This window comes from Dunckerocampus dactyliophorus, chromosome 16, assembly GCF_027744805.1.
Source record: "Dunckerocampus dactyliophorus isolate RoL2022-P2 chromosome 16, RoL_Ddac_1.1, whole genome shotgun sequence".
NCBI classification, from domain to species: Eukaryota; Metazoa; Chordata; class Actinopteri; order Syngnathiformes; family Syngnathidae; genus Dunckerocampus; species Dunckerocampus dactyliophorus.
The window spans coordinates 1,020,751-1,044,231 of NC_072834.1; the positions used below are offsets into that span (position 1 = coordinate 1,020,751).

The 23,481-nt window shown below is 43.1% G+C and overlaps 1 protein-coding gene across 21 annotated transcripts in view; it reads right to left on the reverse strand.

Annotated features, from left to right (window-relative positions):
• The window catches only part of LOC129168673 (RIMS-binding protein 2), a 63,024-nt gene extending 40,857 nt beyond the window's left edge, over positions 1–22,167 (reverse strand). For 18 of the 21 annotated variants that reach the window (XM_054754193.1, XM_054754190.1, XM_054754201.1 and 15 more), the window contains exons 1-6: positions 22,015–22,167; positions 20,566–21,421; positions 4,157–4,264; positions 3,126–3,254; positions 2,813–2,989; positions 2,026–2,211 (exon numbers count right to left, since the gene is read on the reverse strand). In XM_054754193.1, the coding sequence (XP_054610168.1) occupies positions 2,026–2,211; positions 2,813–2,989; positions 3,126–3,254; positions 4,157–4,264; positions 20,566–21,306 (1,341 nt within the window). In that variant the 5' untranslated portion in view covers positions 21,307–21,421; positions 22,015–22,167. Of the gene's footprint in view, positions 1–2,025; positions 2,212–2,812; positions 2,990–3,125; positions 3,255–4,156; positions 4,265–17,101; positions 18,495–20,565; positions 21,422–22,014 lie in introns of those variants that run through there. The other 3 variants (XM_054754188.1, XM_054754197.1, XM_054754198.1) reach the window with 3 other exon arrangements.
• Positions 22,168–23,481: the final 1,314 nt, after the last annotated feature.

Consider the following 23,481-nt stretch of genomic DNA (forward strand, 5'->3'; position numbering starts at 1 on the left):
CTAGAACGCCACCAAAAATGCTCAGAGCACTTGGAAAAAAAAATACAGGACAAGTTCCCAACAGGTTCTACAAGAGATCAAAGACTGATCCGAAAAATGTAGGATTATTATTGTGATGTGAACCACAATATGGGGGAACTACGGCGCTTGGCGGAGGTCTTATGGGAAAAGGGTATGCGCTAAACTAAGTTTGGTTTGGGTTGGACACTCTGGAATGGATTCATGACGCTAAACAAGCTTCCACTGTTTTGGGATTGTGTAGAGATGTAGGTTTACCACATTAGCAGTGTTTTCCCTAAACGAGGGGAAGCACCATGACAACGCCATTAAATTCAACATTGTTTTAAGATGGACAGACAAATTGGAGATGTCCACGTTACCGAACATCCCTAGCTGACGTGAAAGGAGTTTTCGTTTATAAAACCACCTCTACATGCACTAGCCTTCCACTGTGATGTATCACGGTCTGCACCCCCCAGACTTGGTGCTCTGAAGCAGAGATACCCCATTCTGCATGCACTGAGAGCCATAAGCACATTGGTGTAATCCCTGCAGACTACTGAAACGGGTAACTGGATCACTTCTTTTAAAAGCACCTTAATGGATTGGCCTGGCCTTTCATTTTTTGTTTGAAACAGATCACGTCGATGTCCGGCATTCCGGCGCAGTAGAATTCAATCATGGGCAGTGCGTATAAATGCAGCATCTGGAGGCTTCCAAACTGTGTTACATGTTAAGTGTGTTTGATTGCCCTTGACTAGGCTTCATGCATGCTCACTGGCATTTACTTCAAAAAACAAAAAAAACAGTTGTCAATCTGCATGCAATGAATGTTAAAACAACCACGAAACCTAAATGCTAAATCCCCTTGGTTGCTGCAAGTCATGATATAACACTTCCAGGAGCTGGAAACATCGTAATCAACTAAAGCAACACGAAATGCCTTGAGCAAGCACTGTCACCAAGCCAGATTCACGATATGACACCCGGATTCATGTCATGACCCAACTTTTGAGTTTTGCACGGATCAAATCTTACCTGCAAGCGACGTATTTGTCGTGAGCTGAGCAGGACTGGCGTGGAACGTGACGACACAAACACAACACAAACTCATCAAATGACCTACCCCTTTTGCGCGATGTGTGGCAACATCAAGGCTTTTGCTGGGCCTGCTAGTTATCCAGAGCAGGGCTAGGTAGAAAAGTCTTTGGTGCAGCTAGAGTCTTACCTACCACCCAAAACCCTCTCACCGCTGCCACAGCAACAGAGAGCGGATTACCGGACTGTACCATTCTGTTGTTAGAGGGGATTAGAGTTCACACAACATGGCCCCGTTCTGGGTGTGCGTGTGCCACTGTGAGTGCGTGTGTGCGTCCCACAAAGCAGAGATTACCACAATCGGTATTCTTATTTGAGCTTCAGGAGGGAAAAACTGTACATCACAGGCAGTGCAGAGCGATGACATCATATTTCACATGTAACGATATCAATACACAAGAAATTCAATGTCATAGAAGATACTGCTTTCCCACAGATGACAAAATGTGTCCATAATAAATCATGTAAATGGTGTATTATGTAAGAGATTCATACATCATACATCTTTACTGCCAGGGGTCAACATATCCAAGCATCAAAAAGGTAAGATGTGATTCTAGGAATTAAAGCCACATGATTTAGGTATTACATTTTTAAAAAAGAGAGGATCAGTGTTTGGGAGTTTTGCATCTTTGATCAGGTCCAAGTTCAAGACAGGGAATCATCTCATTATGGCTTGTGGCAGATTAGTATCGGATCAAACGGCATGCCATTATATAACGCGGCGAAACAGCATGCATGCCAGCGTAAACATATCCTCAGATTTAGGGACGAATGCGACACTGCCAGACAAGGTTTCTTGTCCTTCAACTCTGTGGAGGTAAACCCCCCCCCCCAAAAAAACGTGCGAAATGTTCTGCTTGGTCAATCCTCATCACAGTTTCAGTTGCTTTAATAAGTGCATGCATGTGAGGGAGCGATTTTTACCTTTTCTTCCACACTCGCTGCCTCTGCGGGGATCTCACACTTCTCTGGGCCACCGGGATCAGGATTATGGTTTGGGTGCTGTGTGGATGATGTGACAGACAGCTGCCTTTGGAGGCGAAGCACCTCCCTCTGAGACTGCCTGAGAAGCTTCTCAAATTCCAGTCTGTTTGCTGGGGCCGGGGAACCCTACACAGATGCATGCATTGGAGGAGATCTGGAAAAACGCAAACTGCTGCAATGCAACAAAATGACAATTCAGTTCCTGGAACTGTACTGTACTGATCACATTACCACCCATCCATCCATTTTGTATACTTCTCCGCTTGTCTTCATTCCGGTTACAGATGAGCTGGAGCCTATCCCAGCTGACTATGGGCGAGAGGCGAGGTACACCCTGGAGTGGTCACCAGTCATCCCGCGAAGTAGGTTTCAATATTAATACATGGAATATTTTCGTAGTTAGAGAATAGAAAAGCTGTTTAAGACTTTCTCAATAGGATTTTTACCATAATTAGACAATCTAGACATCAGCAGCCTGTGTTTGGGAGTTTTTTTAGGCTTTTCTTGCAGTACCATTGTTGTCCAGCAGAGAGCAAGCTTGTGTCACCATTAGCATGAAGCAAGGCTGGGGAGTAATTTTGACAGCAAGGCTCAAAAAAACAAACAAAAAACAACTTTCTAAGATCAGTGATAACTTGATACAAATGGCGGTGGGGCAGACCAAACACAGCAACAAATATGATGGTGCTGGATGACATGAGTTTTTGAGAAATGTAAACATGTCTACCTTCATAGTGCCTTGTTGTGCCTCTAGTGCTTCAAAGTCCCGCTGCAGTGCCGCAATCTCCTTGTCCTTACACAACAGTGCATCAGCATGCTGGGCAAGGTCACGTGCTCGCTGCCGTGCAAACGCTCTCTTGTACTGTTCCACTGACCCGGGCCTTATCAGCGATGGAGAGCTCACCTACAAGAAGGAAGTGTATGGTTTAGTATCCCAACCAGCAGACAGCGTAATGTGTAGGATGCTAACCAACTCAGGTTTGTGTCAGAGCGAGGGCAACACACATCAACACTTGAGGTACTTTATTTGCACAGTTTACCATTCTGAGGTTGGCCTCTTGCAACTTTCTGGCTCTCTCCTCCAGCTTCTTGGCAAGAACTGCCAGCTCTGTGTTCTTCCTCCTCAGTCGCCTGACCTTCTCCTCAGTCTCTGGAGCGCTGCTCTTCCGCTAAGCACATGGGGGAAAGAAACAGTATGGTAAGAAATGCTGAATGCCAAACAATAAAATCATTAAAAAAAAACATGTATTCAAAACGATTCACAATAGGTTTGGGATAATCGGCTTTAGGATGAACCCAAAAATGCACTATAACCCGTATTTATACCTTTTTATAATCCTGAACGCCCGATCTCAAAAACGTATTTCGACGTCTTTTACGCTTTTTTGCGCGAGAGGCAAAAAGAGGTTATGATGCAACTCTGCATGAAAGCCACAAATGGCCCCCGGGCCACACTTTGCACATCACTAGAGTAATCGGTTAGGCCCAAACCTTTTCCATTGTGGGCCGCATACTGAAAAATCAAAGGATGCGGGGGACACTTTTACATTTTTCTCAACAGAAATGCAAAGACGTCTTTTATACTTACAGAAAAAAAAACAGCCTACAACTCGGCTTTGTGTTATGGGTGACAACGTGTACTATTAATATAAACTTTATCTCCTTTTGTTTTGTTTTTTTTTTACCTTTTTATAAAAGGTATAAAATATCAAACTTCCCCCCATTCCTTTTTTCTGTTTGTGGCCGTTGGCAGAAATGGTTTGGACAGACCCGGGTTAGTGGTTTGGTCCGCAACATATCAGAAAAGAGGCCAAAATGTTGCTGACTCTTTTCCAAAGTCCAAGCTGATGTGTGTGAATATCAAGGATAATAGGTCTGCTTTCACGGATGACTAAGGAAATCAATAAATATTCTCTGGCTGAAATCAGAGAATATTTACATTTTTTATTTAAAAAATGATTTATAGAATACCAAAATAGCTGCTGATTAATTGGATAATCGATTAATTGCTGCAGCTCTACTTGAAATTGAACTTGGATACTTGAACATGAACGGTTGCTTTTAATCCTACCAGCAGGCCATTTTCATCCCTCAGTATGCTGCAAGTCTTCTCAAGCTCGTCCAGAGCTCGCAAGAGCTCAAAGTTCTGCCGGACCAGAAACCGGTAGTCTGCTCCATTCTGGAAAACAAAAAGTTAGTTAGCCGAATAGTACCTCACAAAGAAAGTAAATCATTTACCGTAAATGCGGGTGTATAAGCCGCACCCACCAAATTGAGAGGAAAAAACAGATTTGTACATGTAGAAGCCGCACCGGACAATCACGAGCTATGAAAAAACTCAAGACGAGCTTGTCAACCCACAGGAAATTGCAGGAGGTCATTACTCTTTATAACAGTCTGACTCACGGTGTCATCTTACAAAGACCGCTAAACTCATCACACACCAACTTAACACTCAAAAGGTTACTCAAAAGTACCAATAGGAGTTTAAAATTCAAAAAACAACGATTTTAATGTTTTCCCATAATGCACTGTATCCAAGCAAAGCATTCATTGGAGGACAAGCGGCATAGAAAATGGATGGCTGGATGAATGGATCAATGGTGCAGCAATGCTGCCTCTGTACACCAGAGAGAGCCAGAGGGAGGCTGACATCATTGCAGTATCCTGGCAAGCGCCAATGAATGCTTTGCTTGGACGCAACACATTCTGGAAAAACATTAAAATAGTTGTTTTTTTTATTCTAAACTTGTATTGCTACTTGTATATTATTCAGGTACACCGTTTGAGTGTTAGTTGCTGTGTGATGAGTTTAGCGTTCTTTGTAAGATGACACCGTGAGTCAGACTGTTCTACTGAGTAATGACTTCCTGTGATTTCCACTGGGCTCGTTGTGAGTTCACCAATAGCTCGTGATTGGCTCACTGACTCGGGAGTGGCACAGTATTGAAATGATTAGTAGTTCTGAAGTAAAGGAGATGTGACAAGATTAGAATTTAGCCATAAACTAACCGCACCGCTGTATAAGCCGCAGGGTTCAAAGTTTACGAAAAAAGTAGTGGCTAATACACCGGAAATGACGGTACTTTCTGTGAGATAAGGTGAGCACTTCTCAAGTAGGTGTGCCAAACCTGTGGGGCATAAAATGATCTCCCCAGCTAATGACAAGAAGAGCACCACATGACATCATCTCAATAAGCCCACCTATCTATTATATCACGCCGCCTCAGCACAAGAGACACAAGAGCTCTCCACCCACGCAACACTACTGAGCGAGGTGATTCTTTTAGAGTGAGTGGAAAAAAGAATAAAGCATGAGATCACAACAATGGAATAAGAAGCTAGGCTGCGTTCATCATTAAATTAACTGAATTTGCCGTCTGCCTAGTGGTTTGTATTGTTCGCCTCGCAGTCTCACAGCAATCGAGGGTTCAAATCTCCATTGGAGCATTTCTGTGTGCAATTTGCATGTTGTCCCCAGTGTGGCCACGGGTTTCTCCATGACCTCCAGCATCCTCCCTCAAATGATGTTGTCCTTGTAGTAGATGACATGTGATCCTGTGGCTCTCTGAGGAGCTTTGATAGCAACCAAATGGTCTGTAATGACCAGCTGTTTACTGACCATTAATATATCAATATCAGCAAAAGTATCGGATTACATCGGCTTGTATCTACTTTGATGATATCATCAATAGGGCTACAACTCGAATCGTGTTACGAGTAACCGGTTAGGGCCTAGGCCAGGGGTCGGCAACTCGCGGCTCCGGAGCCACAAGCAGCTCTTCAGCCTCCCTGTTGTGGCTCCCTTCACCATTCTCAGATATTTTTTAACACCCCACTGGGGCAATTGTGCGTTTTTGAAAAAAAACCCAAAAGTATCTGACTTTGTGTAAGACCGTGAATGCATCTTGGCCGAGATCTGACTGGGGATTGGATCAGATCGGTATTTGCCTGCACTGGTTGATACGTGACAAAGACATCTGTGACTGATTCCTTTGTCTTCTCCAACAATGCTGGCTCAACTGCTTGATACGTGGTGAGAAATGCGCAAACAACAAAAAAAACGTTGAAAGACATTTTCAAAGCAAGCTAATCAACAAGGATGATGGAGGTCTTTCTTCATGAGAATAAGAATTAGCAGTCAGGCTGTTCCGCTCTCTCACAGCACATGGACCTGGGTCGGTTAGCAAGGCAGATGCAAGTCAGAGGCATGAGGCCAAGGGTCAAAAACACAAGCTGTCAGGACAGCCTGAGCACTGCAAAGAGTCATCTCCCTTTACTCCATTTATATGCATGCAGTATGTGCACATGATATAGAACTGAATGACTTATAAAGACAAGGTCATCGTTGTTTTCAAATTTGTATAAAGTTTGTTTGGCTAGAACCTTTACTATGAATGCGTGATTCAGCAAAGCAATCATTGAATTTCCATCTAGCGAAGCTCTGACATGCTGACTTTGCCGTGTCAGCTCTTGTGCAACTGAGGAAAACCAATACGGATGGGAGCTTAATTACTTCACTGTTTGCTGGCGTGAGAGAGACTTTTAATTCTACAAAAAGCCCGGGAGTCAGCTTTTTATTCTGAAGTGGACTTTTTCATGTATGTATGTTCTGCTCAGAGAGAGAATAAACAAGATAGGCCCAAAGAAGAATGTATTCAAACAATATACACTAAGTCCCCTACTAACGAACATCCGACGTGCGAACATTCGGAGATACAAACACAAGCCGACTGGTCTATTTTTTCATGTGTTTTGCCTCATAAGCCCATATTTATGCTGCTACATGCTTAAAAAGCAAGCACATACAGTCAAACTTGTCTTAGCGGCCACCTTTATAGAACGGTCGCCTGCCTATAGCAGCCACTGAAAAATCCCCCGCAGCAAATTTACATGTTATAGAGCCCCTAGAAGCTTCATGCACGAAAAAGTTTTGTTTTTCAATCAATGAAGGCGTCGTGCGTAGACTTTAATTACTGAGTCCTAGCTCAGTCACAATCATTCACAAGATCCACACAAACTGTCAGTTGTTCCACATAAAAAAGCCGTCTTCTTTTGAGCTTGCTATTTCCTGGTCAAACATGTAACTTTAAGAGCATTTGCACCAAAACATTACCGCAAAGTAGGCTGGGAACAGGACGTGCTCCCAGCGACGCTACAATTAAAAAAAAACATACGCTAGCATGCATGCGGCAGCGGGAGCAAAACTGAGTTGGGTTGTACTTAATTGAAGTATTTTAGAATGTACTCACGTTATTTTTCATCAATCCTCATCCACAAATCCATCAAAGTCCTCATCTTCTGTATTCCACACAAACAAAGCAGTCTTCTTTTCCGTTCGCTACTAGTCTGTTAACTTGTCAGTGTTATTCAGCTCCGAAGCAAAGAAGGAAACTTCTCCTGTTGCTTCTGCCAACTTTATTTCTTGAACGCGGCCACCAGACAGCAGCTCAGAACACACACACATCTCTCAGCATCGTCTCTCCTTCCTGCTTGCCCACAAGGCAAAGGTTAAACAAGCCCCACTACATAGCTGTCCAGCCAATGCCTGTAAGAAATGACACCGTTTATTTCCTGGTGTGCACTGGTCAATACTGTAATGCCGCTTGTTGTGGGGAAGGAGAGACTCACGTCGCCGATGCACTTTAGTGGCTTTATTAACAGCGGAGAACACTGCAGGACTTTACATCCACGCCAACATAAACACACTTCCCAACTCTCTCCAAGCTCTCCTGCTCGGGACGCCCACCGTCACTTCCCGTCACTTCCTGATGAACTAAAGCTGTAATGACACTCTGCCGTATAAAAAGTAATATATAAAAAACAAGCGTAAGACATTACTAGCACAGCTTTGTTCTGTGGGTGGTGGATATATTCTCTCAGTTATTATTAAGCCTCTAGCTTCCTTTTAGTAAGTAAAAACCTTGGCTATGATTGCACTACATTGTCATGTAGACCTACAAAGTACACTTGGAAGAACAAGAGGTGAATAAATGTATTGCAACTGATGTGAAACTGATGAGGGGTAGGATTAAATAAGCTTTGCTTCTTCCTACTCCTTTTTGGACATGCAAAATTGTGAATTGTACTATGTGATGTGCTACTGTTTGACTCATATGCATTATTTTTTTTTTCTCTTTTTTTTTCTTTTTTTCCCTCTACTGGTCAACATTCAAACTGGACGCCAACCTGTCTATAGAGGCCACCTGTCTATAGCGGCCACTTTTGCAGACTCCCTCTAGTGGCCACTGTAGACAAGTTTGACTGTATTTATACTGCTACATGCTTGACCAGCAGAGGGCACTGTGACACTGCTAATGGCATCAACAGCGGGAGGGGAGGAGAGAGAAAGCTACATTTTAGCTCTGTGATACAACCGGGACAGAGCGTGTGATTAAAGTTTATGAAGAGTTAATAGGCCTGCTTAATTCTACACCACCCACAGAACACTACCTCTTTTAGAAGAGTCTAACCACCAACACCATTTGTCCTTTTTTTCAATATCTCCTCCTCCTCCACCACGACGACGTATGCTGGACCACTCCTCTTCAAAGGTAAATAACATTTATCATTATGTATTATTATATCACTTTTATTATTGTTTTTTCATTAATTATCCTGGTTTAATATTACTACTGCATCCAAACTCATGTTTACATACATACACATATACTGTATATGTATACACGTACATGTAGTACCTATATCATTGCTAATATTACCTTTTCCCCTACTTAAGAACGATTTCACTTAAGAACGGTCGTCTGGAACCAATTGTGTTCGTTAGTTGGGGACTTAGTGTACCATAAATTCTGGTGTATAAGCCACTACTTATAGATGAATTAATAGATAGGTGGGCTTATTGAGATGATGTCATGTGGTGCTCTTCCTGTCATTAGCTAGGGTCACATGGGGTCATTTTATGCCCCACAGGTTTGGCACACCTACTTGAGAAGCGCTCACCTTATCTCACAGAAAGTACCGTCATTTCCAGTGTATAAGCTGCTACTTTTTTCTCAAACTTTGAACCCTGCTGCGTACACAGCGGTGCAGCTAATTTGTGGCTAAATTCTAATCTCGCGACATCTCCTTTACTTCAGAACTGCTAATAATTGTTTAAATACTGTGCCGCTCACGACAACATAATATTCTGACTCGCGGTGTCATCTTTCAAAGAACACTTTACTAACAGCACTAAATTCATCACACAGCAGCTTACTACTCAAAAGGTGTATATACAAATATACAAACATGTCCCAATATGGCTTTAAAATAAGAAAAAAAGATTTTAAAGTTTTCCCATAAAGCATTGCATCTGAGCAACACATACATTCACAATCCCTCTTTTTGCTTTGGGCCCCGGGTCCTCTGTCCTCTCCCTCTAGTGGACAGAAGCAGCATTGCAGCAACATTTTCTATGCTTCCTATGCTGTCCTCCAATGAAATTGTTTTCGCAAACAAAATGTATTTGCATTATGGGAAGGCTTTAAAATGTTTTTTTTCATAAAATATACAGTACATATTGCTACATTTCTGAAGTATAACATTTGAGTGTTCGTTGCTGTGTGATGAGTTTAATGCTGCTGGTAAGACGAAACCATGAGTAAGACTGTTACTGTACATTGAGTAATGACCTCGTGCAACTTCCAATGGGTTGACAAGCCCGTCACACACTGTAGCTCATGATTGGCTGACTGGTCCTCACGGACTTGTAGGCGCCACATTATGCCGCTTTATGACGTGGACACGTGCCGCTTATACACCGGTGCGGCTTATATAAGAACAAATCAGTTTTTTCCTCTACATTTAAGATAAGATAAGACTAAAAAGATGATCATTGACCCAAGAACAAGGGAAAAGGAGCCGCATAGACCCCTGTTTATTGATGAGACTGAGGTGGAGAGGGTGAAAACCTTCAAGTTCCTTGGCACACAACACCCAACAAATTCTGAAGAAGTCCCAAAGGAGACTGTACTTCCTGAGAAGACTGAGGAAATTTGGCATGTCCACCACAATCCTGAGTTGCTTCTACAGATGCACTATGGAAAGTGTCCTTACCGCCTCCATCACTGTTTGGTACGGTAACTGTACAACACGTGATAGGAAGGCACTCCAGCGGGTGATCAAGACCTCACAGAACATTGTTGGGGCAGCCCTCCCCTCACTGCAAGACATTTATAAAACTAGAGTCCTACGAAGAACACACAACCTCATCAAGGACAGCACACATCCACAACACTCATTATTCACACTCCTACCGTCAGGCAGACGCTACAGGAGTTTGAAGTCCAGGACCACAAGGCTGGCAAACAGCTTTTACCCACAGGCCATCAGGCTTCTCAACGAAGCACTCACACACGCCGCACGCAACACACACACACACTCATAGCACTTTATTTATTTATTTATTTATTTACTTGTATTAATGTCTCTTCTGTTGTTGTTGCTTAATTTATTGGTATATATGTTTATGTGTTTATGTTTCTTATGTTCTTATTCTTTCATTTGTTTTCTTTCTTTTCTTGGGAGAATGAACAGAATAAGATTTTCATTGCATAGTATAACTGCTGTTTTACTATGCACATGACAATAAAACTCTCTTGAATCTTGAATCTTTACATTTAGTGTATGTGGCTTATTTGCCGGAATTTATGGTAGAACAATAACACAAAAGTGTGTGGGTATGCAAAAGACTAAATAAATAACGCGCGCAGAATTTATGCAAAAAACATGCAAACAAGCAAATAATGTAACCCAAAATAGTCTGTTTGCTGCATCAACAATAAGTTCACAAACGATGTTGTGGATTCAGGCAATCTTCTATTTTCCGCACAAAAAGAGCGATGGCGAAGCTGGCCCAATTTATGCCAATTAAAATGTAGCATAAACCTGTATTAATACTGTACTGCTTTGGAAAATGACCAATCTAAAATGCCTCTAACTCTTCAGAAGAACTGCAGAGAGACACATGACATCATGGCGTGGCGTATATTTTAGCTGGATTTGGATTGCAGCTGTTAATGAAACATACATTATGTTACATGTCCTGTACAACTCTGTCCTATCACTGACATTTCTGTTCATAAAATGCGTGAAAATGAGCACATTTCAGGCCTAGTTGCAAATGGTGATGAACCATGATTAATTCACATTTAGTATTTATCTTGTAAGCTTCCATGGCAGTGGGTCAAAAATACACATTTTTATGGACATATCCATTATTCAGGGATTATCTGCCTCAACTCCCACAGAAAGCAGGGATCTGCTGTATCTGATGATACCTTACATAAATAATCGTAAAGATGAAAGACCCCTGGTCTAGAGCCCACCCGCCCCACAAGCAGCAACATCAGCAATTTTAGGACAGACAAACGGCCTGTCTAAATATCTTCCACAAACATCATAAATGAGCACCAATGAAATAAACACATTCATGACAAATTAAAATAAAATATCAAGAGGCAAAAAGAACTTCATAATCCTGAAGGAGTGCAATGTTTCCATATACTTCCATGATAAACATGTAATAATCACTGACATTTATTCCATTCCATATAAAGAAAGACGCCCAAAACATTCAGACAGGAGCTCCTGATGCTCATATATAAGTCATAAAGATGCTCTATTAAGCGTCCTCTCAGATCTCCTGCATTTATCCCCGCTGTATACACTTGGGGTACGCTGAACAATTCGGGGGGCCTGCCTAACAAAGCAAGAGAACAAAGAGCCAACATATGACACAGCTTTTATCCCCCCTGGGCAGCGTTGAGGAATCTGCAGCTTCTCAGAAAGGCCTAAATAATACATACTGGAAATAAAATATGCTCTCTAGGTTGGACTAGGGGCAGGCAGTACTAAAATAAAATACAATTATATTTCAATTTCTTAGTACATACTGCAGGTAACTGTTGGTTAAGAGATGCAGGGAAATACACCGTGTCATTTCTATTCATGAAATTAGATTTGTCTGGGTCCATGCACGACAATTTACTATTTTTGGGTACACAGTCGCTGAGCAAACCCCGACAACCCAGAATCTCAATTTAAACAGGTTGGTTTTTTTACGCACTACAAACTCCTGCCCAAAACGATCAAAAGCATAATATTTCACCTCGTTCGGAGCCTGGGTGGGCAACCTTGCCCTATCGTTGCTATGTTTGAACACTAAACGGTAGAGAATGAATGATCAATTGCTGCAAGAGATAAACAGAGGAGTATCCTCTCCGCTATCAGTTGTTGATCAAATATACACTGACTGCCTGTTATTCGGGGGGAAAAACAAATCTAAACTGTAACTAAGGACAACATCAGTTTATAGTCAAGATAACAAGCATGACTAACTACAAGAACCGACATCATATACAATAATAGCCAATCCTGCTGGACGATGAGAAGATGACCTGAATTCTGGATCCAAATCAATAAAAAAAAACTACATTCTCCACAACTTCCACCACATACCGGTCAATCTACCTTCCCGCCCTCACCTTTGGTTATGCGCTTTGGGCCGTGACCAAAAGAACGCGATTACACACATACAAGCGGCCGAAATGAGTTTCCTCTGGAGGGTGGCTGGACTCACCCTCAGAGATAGTGTGAGGAGCTCGGCCTGTTAAGGCGGCTCGGGCATCTCGTCCGCATGCCTCCTGGACGCATCACTGGTGAGGTGTCCCAGGCAGACCTCGGACATGCTGGAGGGATTACGTCTTGCAGCTGGCCTGGGAACGCCTCGGTGTCCTCCCGCGGAGCTAAAAGAGATGACCGGAGACCGGGAAGTCTGGGCTTCCCTACATAGTCTGCAGCTCTCGCGACCCGGACCCGGATAAGCGGGAGAATCCTCCAACATACATCTACAACTTGCACAGTACATAAAAGTCACAGGAAGGTTATCTCCTCAGCAGGCATGTTGGGGATTGCGGGTGGAGCACTTGTTGGATCCCTGGTGGGCCAATAACGTGTGATGGGTATGATGGAAGAATAACAGAATGGCGTAGCGAATTGTCTTTAAGAAGAACCCATGTCTACTCGTTCTCTTCTTGCTGCAAGGATAACATTTTTGAATCTTCATCATAGGAAAGAATTGGTTTGAACAGCATCACCCAATGCATTGTACGTATTACACTTTAGGATGTGGAGTGAGTACAGATTTCATTTCTAATTTATTTATAATCCAATACCAAAATGCATGTCTAGAAACAGGCTAATCCTGATGTGGCTGCATTTGCATTAGACAGCGAAGGCAGTGCATGACCTCTGTTCCATAGAGAGCATCTATACACGTTCTAATCAGACAGCCAGACAGTGATGTTTGGGTTGGATGGCTGAGACGAATACTCCAGAGAATACCCAAACCCCATTCTATCAATTATTCATAAACCACAGCATAACAGGCAAATAAATACATAATACATACAGATACCCCATTCAAGAACCACGTGGAAATGTAGCAATGGATTTACTGTATTTACAATCAGTTATCTCTTACAGATAGTGATTGTTATCCTAACCATGAAGATGCAGGCCACTATGGTCAAGTCACAGATTGGTGCAGCAGAGTTGGCACATTCAACATTTTAAACATATTTAAACATTCCAGGCATCGTCACAGTGGTGCAGTCTGATAATGAGGTCTTCCACAACAAGACTTTCACGGCCTACTTTTTGCTTTCCCACAGTTAAAAATAGGTTGAAAAAGACGTGCGGCGCTGGTATCAGTACAGAGAAAAAACTATTTCTTAAGACATTTATACAACATGGGAGCGACATGATCTTCACTGGCCTGTCCAGCAAGAGTTTGGATTTTGGGAAGAACCTAAGACCCTAACATAACCTCCACTTGGGTACACGCAGCCAATAGTTAGCCAAAACAACACACCATGCAAACGTAAGAGTCTGTATAACATTTTGGCATAATTGCCCTTTGTTTCTGAAATGATTTGAAAACATATTCATATTAAATCACAGTCCAGAGTGAGTAACTCAGGTTACATTCACACTGCAGGGTATGATGCCCAAGTCGGATTTTTTGTTTAAATCAATTTTTTTTATGTGGTCGTTGACATTACCAAAATAATGCGACTGTTAATGTGAATGCAAAGCATACTGAAAGTGACGTGCGTGCGCAAAAGCGACGTGGCACGCATTTCCATGTGCCATACCACAAATACACCTAAGTGTCTCAAGCGACTGCTGTCATGAGGAAGCTGAGCAAGAGAGTTTGGGGCAACAAGCAGCTGACGGTGAACACCAAGGTCAAAGTGTACCAGGCATGTGTTCTTAACACTTTGCTACTTGGCAGTGAATCCTGGACCACATATGCCAGACAGCAAAACCGCCTGGAAAGCTTCCACCTTTGCTGCTTAAGACGCATCCTGGGTATCACATGGCAAGATAAGGTCCCCAACAATGCAGTGCTGGAGAAAGCAGGCTCCCTCAGCATGTGCACTGCATGGAAGACGGTCGCATCCCCAAGGACATTCTGGATGGCGAGCTAGCTTTGAGACGCTGTCCAATAGGCTGCCCAGCATTACGCCTCAAGGATGTCTGCAAAAGAGACATGAAGCTGGCAGACGTTGACCCCAACAGTTGGGAACTAGTGGCTGCTGATCGCAGCTGCTGGCGCTGCACTGTGCATGAGGGAGTTAGGAGAGGTGAGGAGAAGAGGAACCTTCAGCTGGAAAGCAAGAGAGAATGAAGGAAACAGAGACAGCAGAGCCAGGCCTCTGCACAGTCGCCCGACTTTGTGTGCCACACCTGCGGCAGAGACTGTCATGCCAGAATCGGACTGCTGAGCCACACCAGACGCTGCTCTCAACAAGTCTCATTATTGACCAACCGGGGCGCTGACATTGTCCATCGAGACAGAAGGATGTCAGACCATCTGCCCTGGACAGGACTAAATAAATACATAAATGAAGTATCACGAGTATCAACATTTTCATTTGAGAATCCACTTTAGAGCATGAAGAGCTGGTAACGGAAGTACTGATATTTCAGTAACAATCCGCACATCACTAGCGTGCTCTCCTTAACGCGTTTGTGGATTTTGTGCAACAAGAGTCAATATTTTCTCAACCAAATTATTCCGTGTAGGAGATTAAGAAGAAAGAGGGCAAGAATTTTTAGAAAGTTCGTGGGCAACTTGCTCCGACGTCTGTTCCAGGGAGCGTGTGGGTGGGCGTCGGAGGCAGCAGTGGTGAGACGAGAGACGAGAGCTGCTTCACGAACACCTTTTTAAAATAATTTCTGGATAAGAAAAACTTTTTCACGATAAACCACACCTTTCAGTGACGTATATGTTGGATATATGCGACCTTACTTCAGTAGCATCGTCACGTATCGGATTTACATCCAAATACAAACGAGGCCTTTGAATGTCGCATTTGAAAAAAGTGTAATCATACTGTTCACACTGACATGAAATCATCAGGTGCAGGTCACATATGAGCAACAAATCTCAATTGACCTGCAGTGTGAACATAGCCTCGGGTATATTGGATTACCTGAAAACACACCTGACATTCTTACCAGTCACACCTAGACTGGCGGTGTCACCAGATCTCATGAGAACACAAACGTGATGCGATTTCTCGTTCTGAAAAAAACTCTTGCGATACTAAAAAAATGAATTCATCACAAATGAAAATGAACTGCATCATTTTGCCTGTCTCCATATATTGCCATGTGCATGCGTCTGTTTTCCTCGTCTCTCGCCTGCAAACATGCAGGAAGATGGTTCATTCTGTGCTTTGGTTCAGCACCTAGATGCTATACACCTAAACACCAACGATGAAGTGACACCTCTTGTAAGTCATGCAGTCGCTTTGTCTATATGGGGGGGGGGGTGACGTAGCAGGACTGCACAGCCAAATGCCACAGCCCCCGTGTGGGAATGAGCAAGGAGCCCATCAACACAAACAAGCCAGTATGCCGAATGTGTTTGAAAGTGGCGGCATACATAAAAGGCAACAAAACGAACTTGCCCACCTCAAACATATCCACCCAACCCAGTTTTCTCATCTGGGAAACAGCAACACACTGACAGCCAACACTCACTGAGACGTTTGATTGGCAAAGTAAACACAAACGTATTAGCGGAAAATGGTGCGCGTTCACAGAAAGTCTTTGCAAAAGTAATGCTGCTGTTTCATACAGTTGAAAAGGCAGCATTTCAAGAAATGCTGCAAATGTTTGACAGACAGCACGAAATGGTGTGAGAAAATGCATGTCAAAAACACCAATTCCACAACCTTACAGAGTGAAAGATGACATATTAGAAGAAATATTGCATTATTCCAACATGACCATATATATTATTTGGACTCAAAAAGGTTTATATCGTTTGTCAATTTGTGGGACAATAAACATTTCAAATGCATTGTTTTATCACTTAGTTCAATAAAGATGTTTGTTTGTCTCGTCATATTTTTTATGGTACTATCCTTAAAATGAATGTTAAAATCTCATCTCATCTTGTTCTGGTAGTCTCAACCTCGTGTACTGTACACCCCTACTAATGTTTGTCTGCAGATTCTGAAATATGAAGGCACTTTGACAATTTGCAACCTGTGCTCAAAGGACAGCCAAAAAAAAGTAACTCCTAGTGGAGTTACAGAGTATGTGTACAGACCGTGACAGTTATTTATGAAAGCTTCAACAATAAATGTGAACTGCATGTAATTTGTCATTTAAAGCTTCCTCTGTGGTAGGATAGTTGCATTTCACACAAAAATAAGCTTAGCTCCTTAGCCTTTGCATCAAACATGCACAATGCTGCACTTCCTGAGGAGCTAATTGATTCACTGTATTATATACAAGTGTCCCTGAGAATTAAATCAGTGCAGAATCATCCTGCAGAAAGTACTCATTTAACAAATCTGTCAACCCATGTGTGGGTTTGCTTTGCCCTACCAGGAGAGAACTGTTTCAAATGGTGTCGGTAACGCACTAGTTTTTACCTGCTATTCACATATTTCTAAGCTTAAAACACAAAACACAATGAACACAAAACAAGTACCTTGTGTTTCCTTTCTGCTTCAAATGCATTGAGGTTAGCATAAAGCGAATGGTGTCTCTTCCCTAACAAAGACGCTGACGTGATATTAGCCGAGGCTACCGTGGCCTTGTCAGGCAGCCCTCGTCTATCGGCTCTGTGTTCTTCCGATTTCTTCAACTCTTGTTGCATCCGTCCTAGAGGTTGGTTGTCCATGTTTACTTGTATGGATACAGGCTTAGGTTGCTCTGGTCGGGTCCACAGGTCATACATCACTCTGAGGTAGTCAAGGAGCGCAGATGAGGCTAAGGCTGATAGTTCAGATATTGAATTGGACAAGTTTTCCTTGGAATCATGAGGAAGGCCATACGCAGAAGTGTTTTCCAGTCAAGTTGCAATGTCACATGTCCACATTTCACATTGCTGAATCCTTGTAGAGTTGCTCCAACACAGGGTGTTCTCTGTGCTCGAACACAGCGTGTTCTCTCTTGTGTTAGCGCTTCGTAAGGCTACAGTCACTGTTCATCACTAAAAGATCATTCTTGCAAAATCATCTTGTCCCGCTCTGAGCAATGACGTCTTCCAAAACAATGGGCCCCAAAAAGACAGGACATACTTTGGCATTTGCAATTCGGTGACTTGTCAATTTCCTGTTAGCATTCCGGACCACACTTCATCCTCAGCACAAAGTCAAGCTTCAGAGTTCAACGCTTTGCTTCCTAATGGAGATGATGTATCCATGCCTTAGCAAGTTGGCTGACAGGTGATGTGTAACATCCAGAAAAAAAGATACTGTATGTCATGTTGAAACCTGACATACAGTACAGGCCCAAAGTAAAACAGCAAACAAGGAAGCAAGGCAAGGGGAATCCAACGACCAGGTGCCTTATTCCATCGAGGTGCGTGTGGTGTTTTAGCTCTTCAGTGAGCATCCATCCCTCATCGGCGCGTCGCACTGCTTTCACCCAGATGCAAGAGGACACGACAGGCTGCTTGATCTCTTATGGTTCGGGCACAGAAAAAGGATGACGGGAAAAATGTGTGTATGAGACGGTGTGTGTCATTGAGAGGGGGGTGGGGAGGGCCGCTTCCATCGCCCTATCACAAAAAGGCAAGAATTCAGGCAGGGCCCAATCATAACAGCGACTGCTGCTCGTTTCCATGGAGATGACGCTGGAATGATGTTGGCTCCCTATTGATTGTTCAAGGGGCAGCACACACTGCAACCCGGGGGGGGGAGCTTTCATGAGGCAGGCATTTGAGCAAGTGGGACTAATTTTAATGTGGAGTTGCAGTTTTACACTTGAGAAGACAATTCAAAGCCTGGCAAGATTCTGATTGGTGCCGATTTTCCACTGATTTTGTTCTTATTTCATCTGCGTGGACATCTTTACTGGACGTTATACTTCCTCAGATGAACACTGAATGTCCAACCCAAAAGATCATGCTTTGTTGAGCCTGATTCTCATAAAGTGGCTGAATTTCCCTCAAGTCTGGGAATTCTGAAGAGTTCAGTTAAAATGGGTCAGTGCCTCAAAAAACGGTCATCATGCAATATTTGTACTCAGTGGCATCGAAAACAACCCGACAAATGTGCTTTCTTTTCTCTTTTGTGGCATCACACGACATAAAGAGTGCGAGCGTGTGCTCAGTACAATAAGGCCATGGTCAGATAAATAACAAAAGAAGAGCAAAATATGCAAAATGCAAACTGCAAAGCGAGCTTTTTTGATTTTGTGAAAACATATAACCAACGTTAGGGTGGCTTTCACAGACAAATGCATGCATTCACTTTAAATGCCTTTCCTTCCACTCCTTACCTGTCAAGTGCCAACAGGGCAGACCAGTGATTCCGGTGCATGTTTTGCAAAATAAAGTGCAGTGAAACGTTTTTATGATATTTGATAGATACTTTATTTCAAACTAACTGTGGTCAATATGTAAATAACTGGCAATACGAGTGTCTATTCATTTTATTTATCAGGAGCGCACACAATCAAAATGATCTAGCGCTTACTATAAAACATATAGCATATTTAAAATCCATCCGCAAACTTTGCAGCTACTGTACTATAAATACTAATGATTAGTATTTCACATTCACACTTTCAAAGTTTACAGGTCATCAAAATAGTTGACATCATGCAGTAATTATTCAAATCAATATGGCTATAAAGATAATCCTCAGTAGTTGTGTACATCCAGTAAATTAGTAGTATGTCAGTGAACACAGCTACGTACCGTTCATCCTCTCCCTTTTTTTATGCCGCCACCGTGGCAAGGAGCGAATCAGGAGGGGGCTTAACGTCAGCTGACTGATGTCATATGACATCTACAAAGTGACGGTTGTGATGTAGGTGACACGCCACCAACGCTGCCAGGCACACCTGATAAAGCATGTGTTCATTCATACGCTGTATTACTTTGTTTTCACGTTTAAAAAAAGTAAAAACATAAAAAAGCTCATTTCCAAGGTGTGGCGGTGTTTATTGGGCTGTGGCGTACATGTACATAGCAGAAACTCTGCTCTCTAGGTACTGTTTTTCAAAAAAGCGACGTCTAAAGCTGCATCTAAAATCTCCGGTCCATTGGCACTCGACACCAGCACTTACATTACAAGATGCAAGCCCCCCAGTGATAAACATCAAATGATGCTAACGTACTGTACATCCACATAGCATATCTCCTACAGCCACACAGATTATTCACTTTGATAATTAGTCATTGACTGCCAGCCACGTTCAGAGCAGAGTGCTCCATACTGCCAGAGTTTTTGGGCATTTTTGCTGAACTTTCTTTAGATATTGGCGGTAGAACGTAGGGTCGTTTCAGCAAAAACACCTGATTTTAACCAAAAAACAGAGAAAACAAGCTTTTTCCTGCAGAGATGCAAATTGAAGCAGAGTGACGGTGGGGTCTGCTGGATGTGGGGATGAATCCCTGCTGCTGACCCATCCAGACGGCAGCCGCTCGTCAGAAGAATCAGGGTCGGGTTCTGAGTCACCCGACTCTGAACTGCTACCGGTGTCAGGCTCAGGTGTGGCGCCACACGGCTCAGCAACGCTAACCACTAGTTTGTTGCTTCGGCTGCCATTGCCAACTGCATTTGTGTCTACGTCGCCTACATCACCCACGTCACCTCCTCCTTTCACGACCGCGTCGCTAAAGGCAGATCCACCGCCAGACAAGCTCTGTGACAGCGTTAGCCGTCTGGATTTTTTGTTTCCGCTTGATTTCTGCATGTGTTTCGCCATTTTCCTCTCTCGACCCACAATCTGTCTTCTTCATAGACAATCTGTTGCTGCCGGTTGGAGGAAAAGAGAACTGCTGCCCCCTACTGGGACAGAAGTACATTGCCTACAAGTCAGAAATTCACACACAAGATGAATAAGACTTTGATCTGTTGATCCCGCAACCAAAAGCAAAAGATGTCAATAGACGTCTTTGGCAGTGAAAGTTAAAACGGTAAGACATTAAAAGTAACTTACCTCCACGTTTCGTTCCATGCTTCTAGAGGGAGGAGACCTGTCTGACCTGGTAGCCTTTGCGTGACAAGGGGGCTGGCCGTCCCACGGTGCATGGGGAGTGTTGTGAGGGTGACAGATTTTTAGAGAGCTGCTCCAACAGGTGTCCACTACTGCAGTGGTGGTGCAGGGGTCAGGGACAGCCAAGACACTGCATGCTGACTGTCGTGCTGCCTGGACTTGTTTGGCCTGCTTCTTGGATGCGCACGAGGCACTCGTGTATCTATGCAGTCTGGTCCTAGAGTGGGTTAGACTGAAGCAGCTGCCATCCTGGGTTACTTTTCTTGCATTCTGTCTTTTATGCAAAAATTCCTGGTGGGTCTCTAGCAGGTGGCAGAGGATGATGGCCTTCTCGAGCTCCAATTCCTCCCTCTGATGCAATTTATAGACTCCCTGCTCACTATTTATCTTCCCAGACAGCGTCAGCAGCAGCTGCTCCAGATTTGTCCGTTTTCTCTGAATGGAACGGCCTGCCTCGGTGTTAGTGTGTCGGTCATTGTCTTTAAAGGGGCACCGTGGTCTGTTGAAGTGCTTTTGGCAAGCATGTCGGGAAGTCTGCTCCTGTATTGCCTGCTTCTGCTCTGCTTCCAAAACAGCAACTGACTCTCGTCCACAGTTCATCTGGCCTCGGCATTGTTTCTTGGATGAAAATATCGGAGGGTTATCCATGTCTTGCCTCATTGTGCCACACTCACAGCACAGCATGCATGGAAGGGTAATACTGAGTCGTATTTACAGAGTGGATCAAAGCTGAGGTGTAGATGGATGATGGATAGTTTATATCAAGACATGCAGCATGCAGTTATACAAGTACAATGCCCTGGAAAGATGAGACAGCGGCAGAATACTGAATGTAAATAATATGGCATGAAATACGAACACTATACCATGCAAAACAATATGAAGTCATCTGATTAGGAGAGGAGGAAAAATAGAAGAATGTATGACTCTGTGATGACAAGCCGGTACATTTGACTTAGTAGTATGTCGTAGCTATGTGTTGATGGATTGGTTACGAGTCATTTGATATTTCCGTGAATAAATTCACCAAGTTGGTTAAAATACACCTTAAGCTAAACTAATGGTTAATTATTTGGATGCAACAAGTGATAATGTGAAGGAAAGAAAACAGGGCAACACGTCACTGTAATGGACTTCTACTGTAAAGAACAGACAGGGACGCTTCGTATTACAGAGATAATGGGACCACAGTCAATGCCTTATTAGCAGTCAGCTATTTAATTGGCTTACGTGAGGCTACAATATCATGATGGTATTGTGTGAACAAAAAAACACAAGCGTGCGTTCGGAAGAAACAGAGCTGCAACTAGCTGCCACTGGTTAAATGACCGCGTTAGTTAGCCAACATTAGCTTAACGGTCAATGTCTAGCGGCAACTTGAAGCAAACTCACCCTAGAGCAGAGTCGTTGCAAAGTGACTTCGCGTTTGTTGTAGTCGTCTTCTGTGACTTGATACTCCAAGCCATAGTGATAAAAACACTCGAAGGGTAGTTACTGCAAGTTCTTGGAGCCACGCGAGAGGGGGTTTGTTTATTCGCAAGGAACCAAGTCTTCCGACTGACTGGCGGTGGGCGGTTCGCGAACGAAACGGCGAAACAGCCAGCTCTTCGATGTGCACGAGCCGTTTCTGTCAAAATGATAGTTCAAAATGTGTGTGCGTCGACACTAAGCATAAGGAGGAGGTACACACGCACACGCACAAGTAGGCCGGGAAAGTGAGGAAAATGACCCGCAGGAAAGAAAAGCATTCTAAACGCTAATAATCACTTAATAATATAATTATATGTTTGCATTACAAATTCATTTTACACTCATTTTGGTAAGAAATCAATTTAAGCAACACTGACGAGCCCTTTGGGAGCGGGCTCTATTCAGAGAGCCGAACCAAAAGAACCAGTTACCTTCGAAGAGCCGAAATTCCCATCACTCCGACCCGTCTGGGAGCAATGCTGCCTTCAGGGGCCCTCCGTCTTCCCACTTTTCTCGGACACCTCCCCGTGGCCCCTTGTGTATCATTTTGTATTGTATCATTGTATCATTTTTTTCTTCATGAAAATATCGTCGGTGATTTGTAAAAATTCTCTATTGGAATCATTATTATGCAATGCTGTGGTGAGAGTTTATAAATTACTACGGGCCATAAAGAAACATTAGTCCAATCGCTCTTTTGTGAGATGAGGACTACTCGTGGTGACATGCGGCCAGTGCAGCGTATTCTAGGCCTCTCACTGCGTAGGTCAGGGGTGTCCAAACTTTTTCAGCCACTGAAGAATTAGAGGGGGCAATTTTTATATTTTAATTTTATAAACAGGCAAAGCAATCGAGTGTACATGCAATTTTGTTAGGTGGCAAAGCATATTGTAATTATCATGCTGTAACAACTGCAATATCAATACTCTGTCCCAACCTGAGCAGAAATATGCAAGCAAAGATCTTATGTTTTCATCATTTGTTGGTTTATCTGGTATGTTCTCAGCATGAACCCACTATAGTTGTCTCATGCTTTGCTGGAAGTCAAGTAGTTTCATTTGTGGCGATTGCAGTCCACTTGCATTGGTGCCAAGTGTGGCACTGACTTACCAGATTCAACAGAAGGGACGTGGGTGTCGTTTTGATATTTTTACATTTCTAAAAAGGCTAATTAAATGTAGATGTACTAAGATGTTTTCAGCATTTCAATTTTGTGCAATAGGCAGCACAAAACTACTTATCATTTTAGTGTTATTAGTATCAACACTTTAATGTTTCGATTTCTTTCGTTTTATCCCATTTTTGCTGTTGTATTTTTTTGTTATTTTGTTGTATCTTTAGAAAGTACCGCAGGCAAACAAAAAACAAACTACGGGCGCCCCTGCTGCA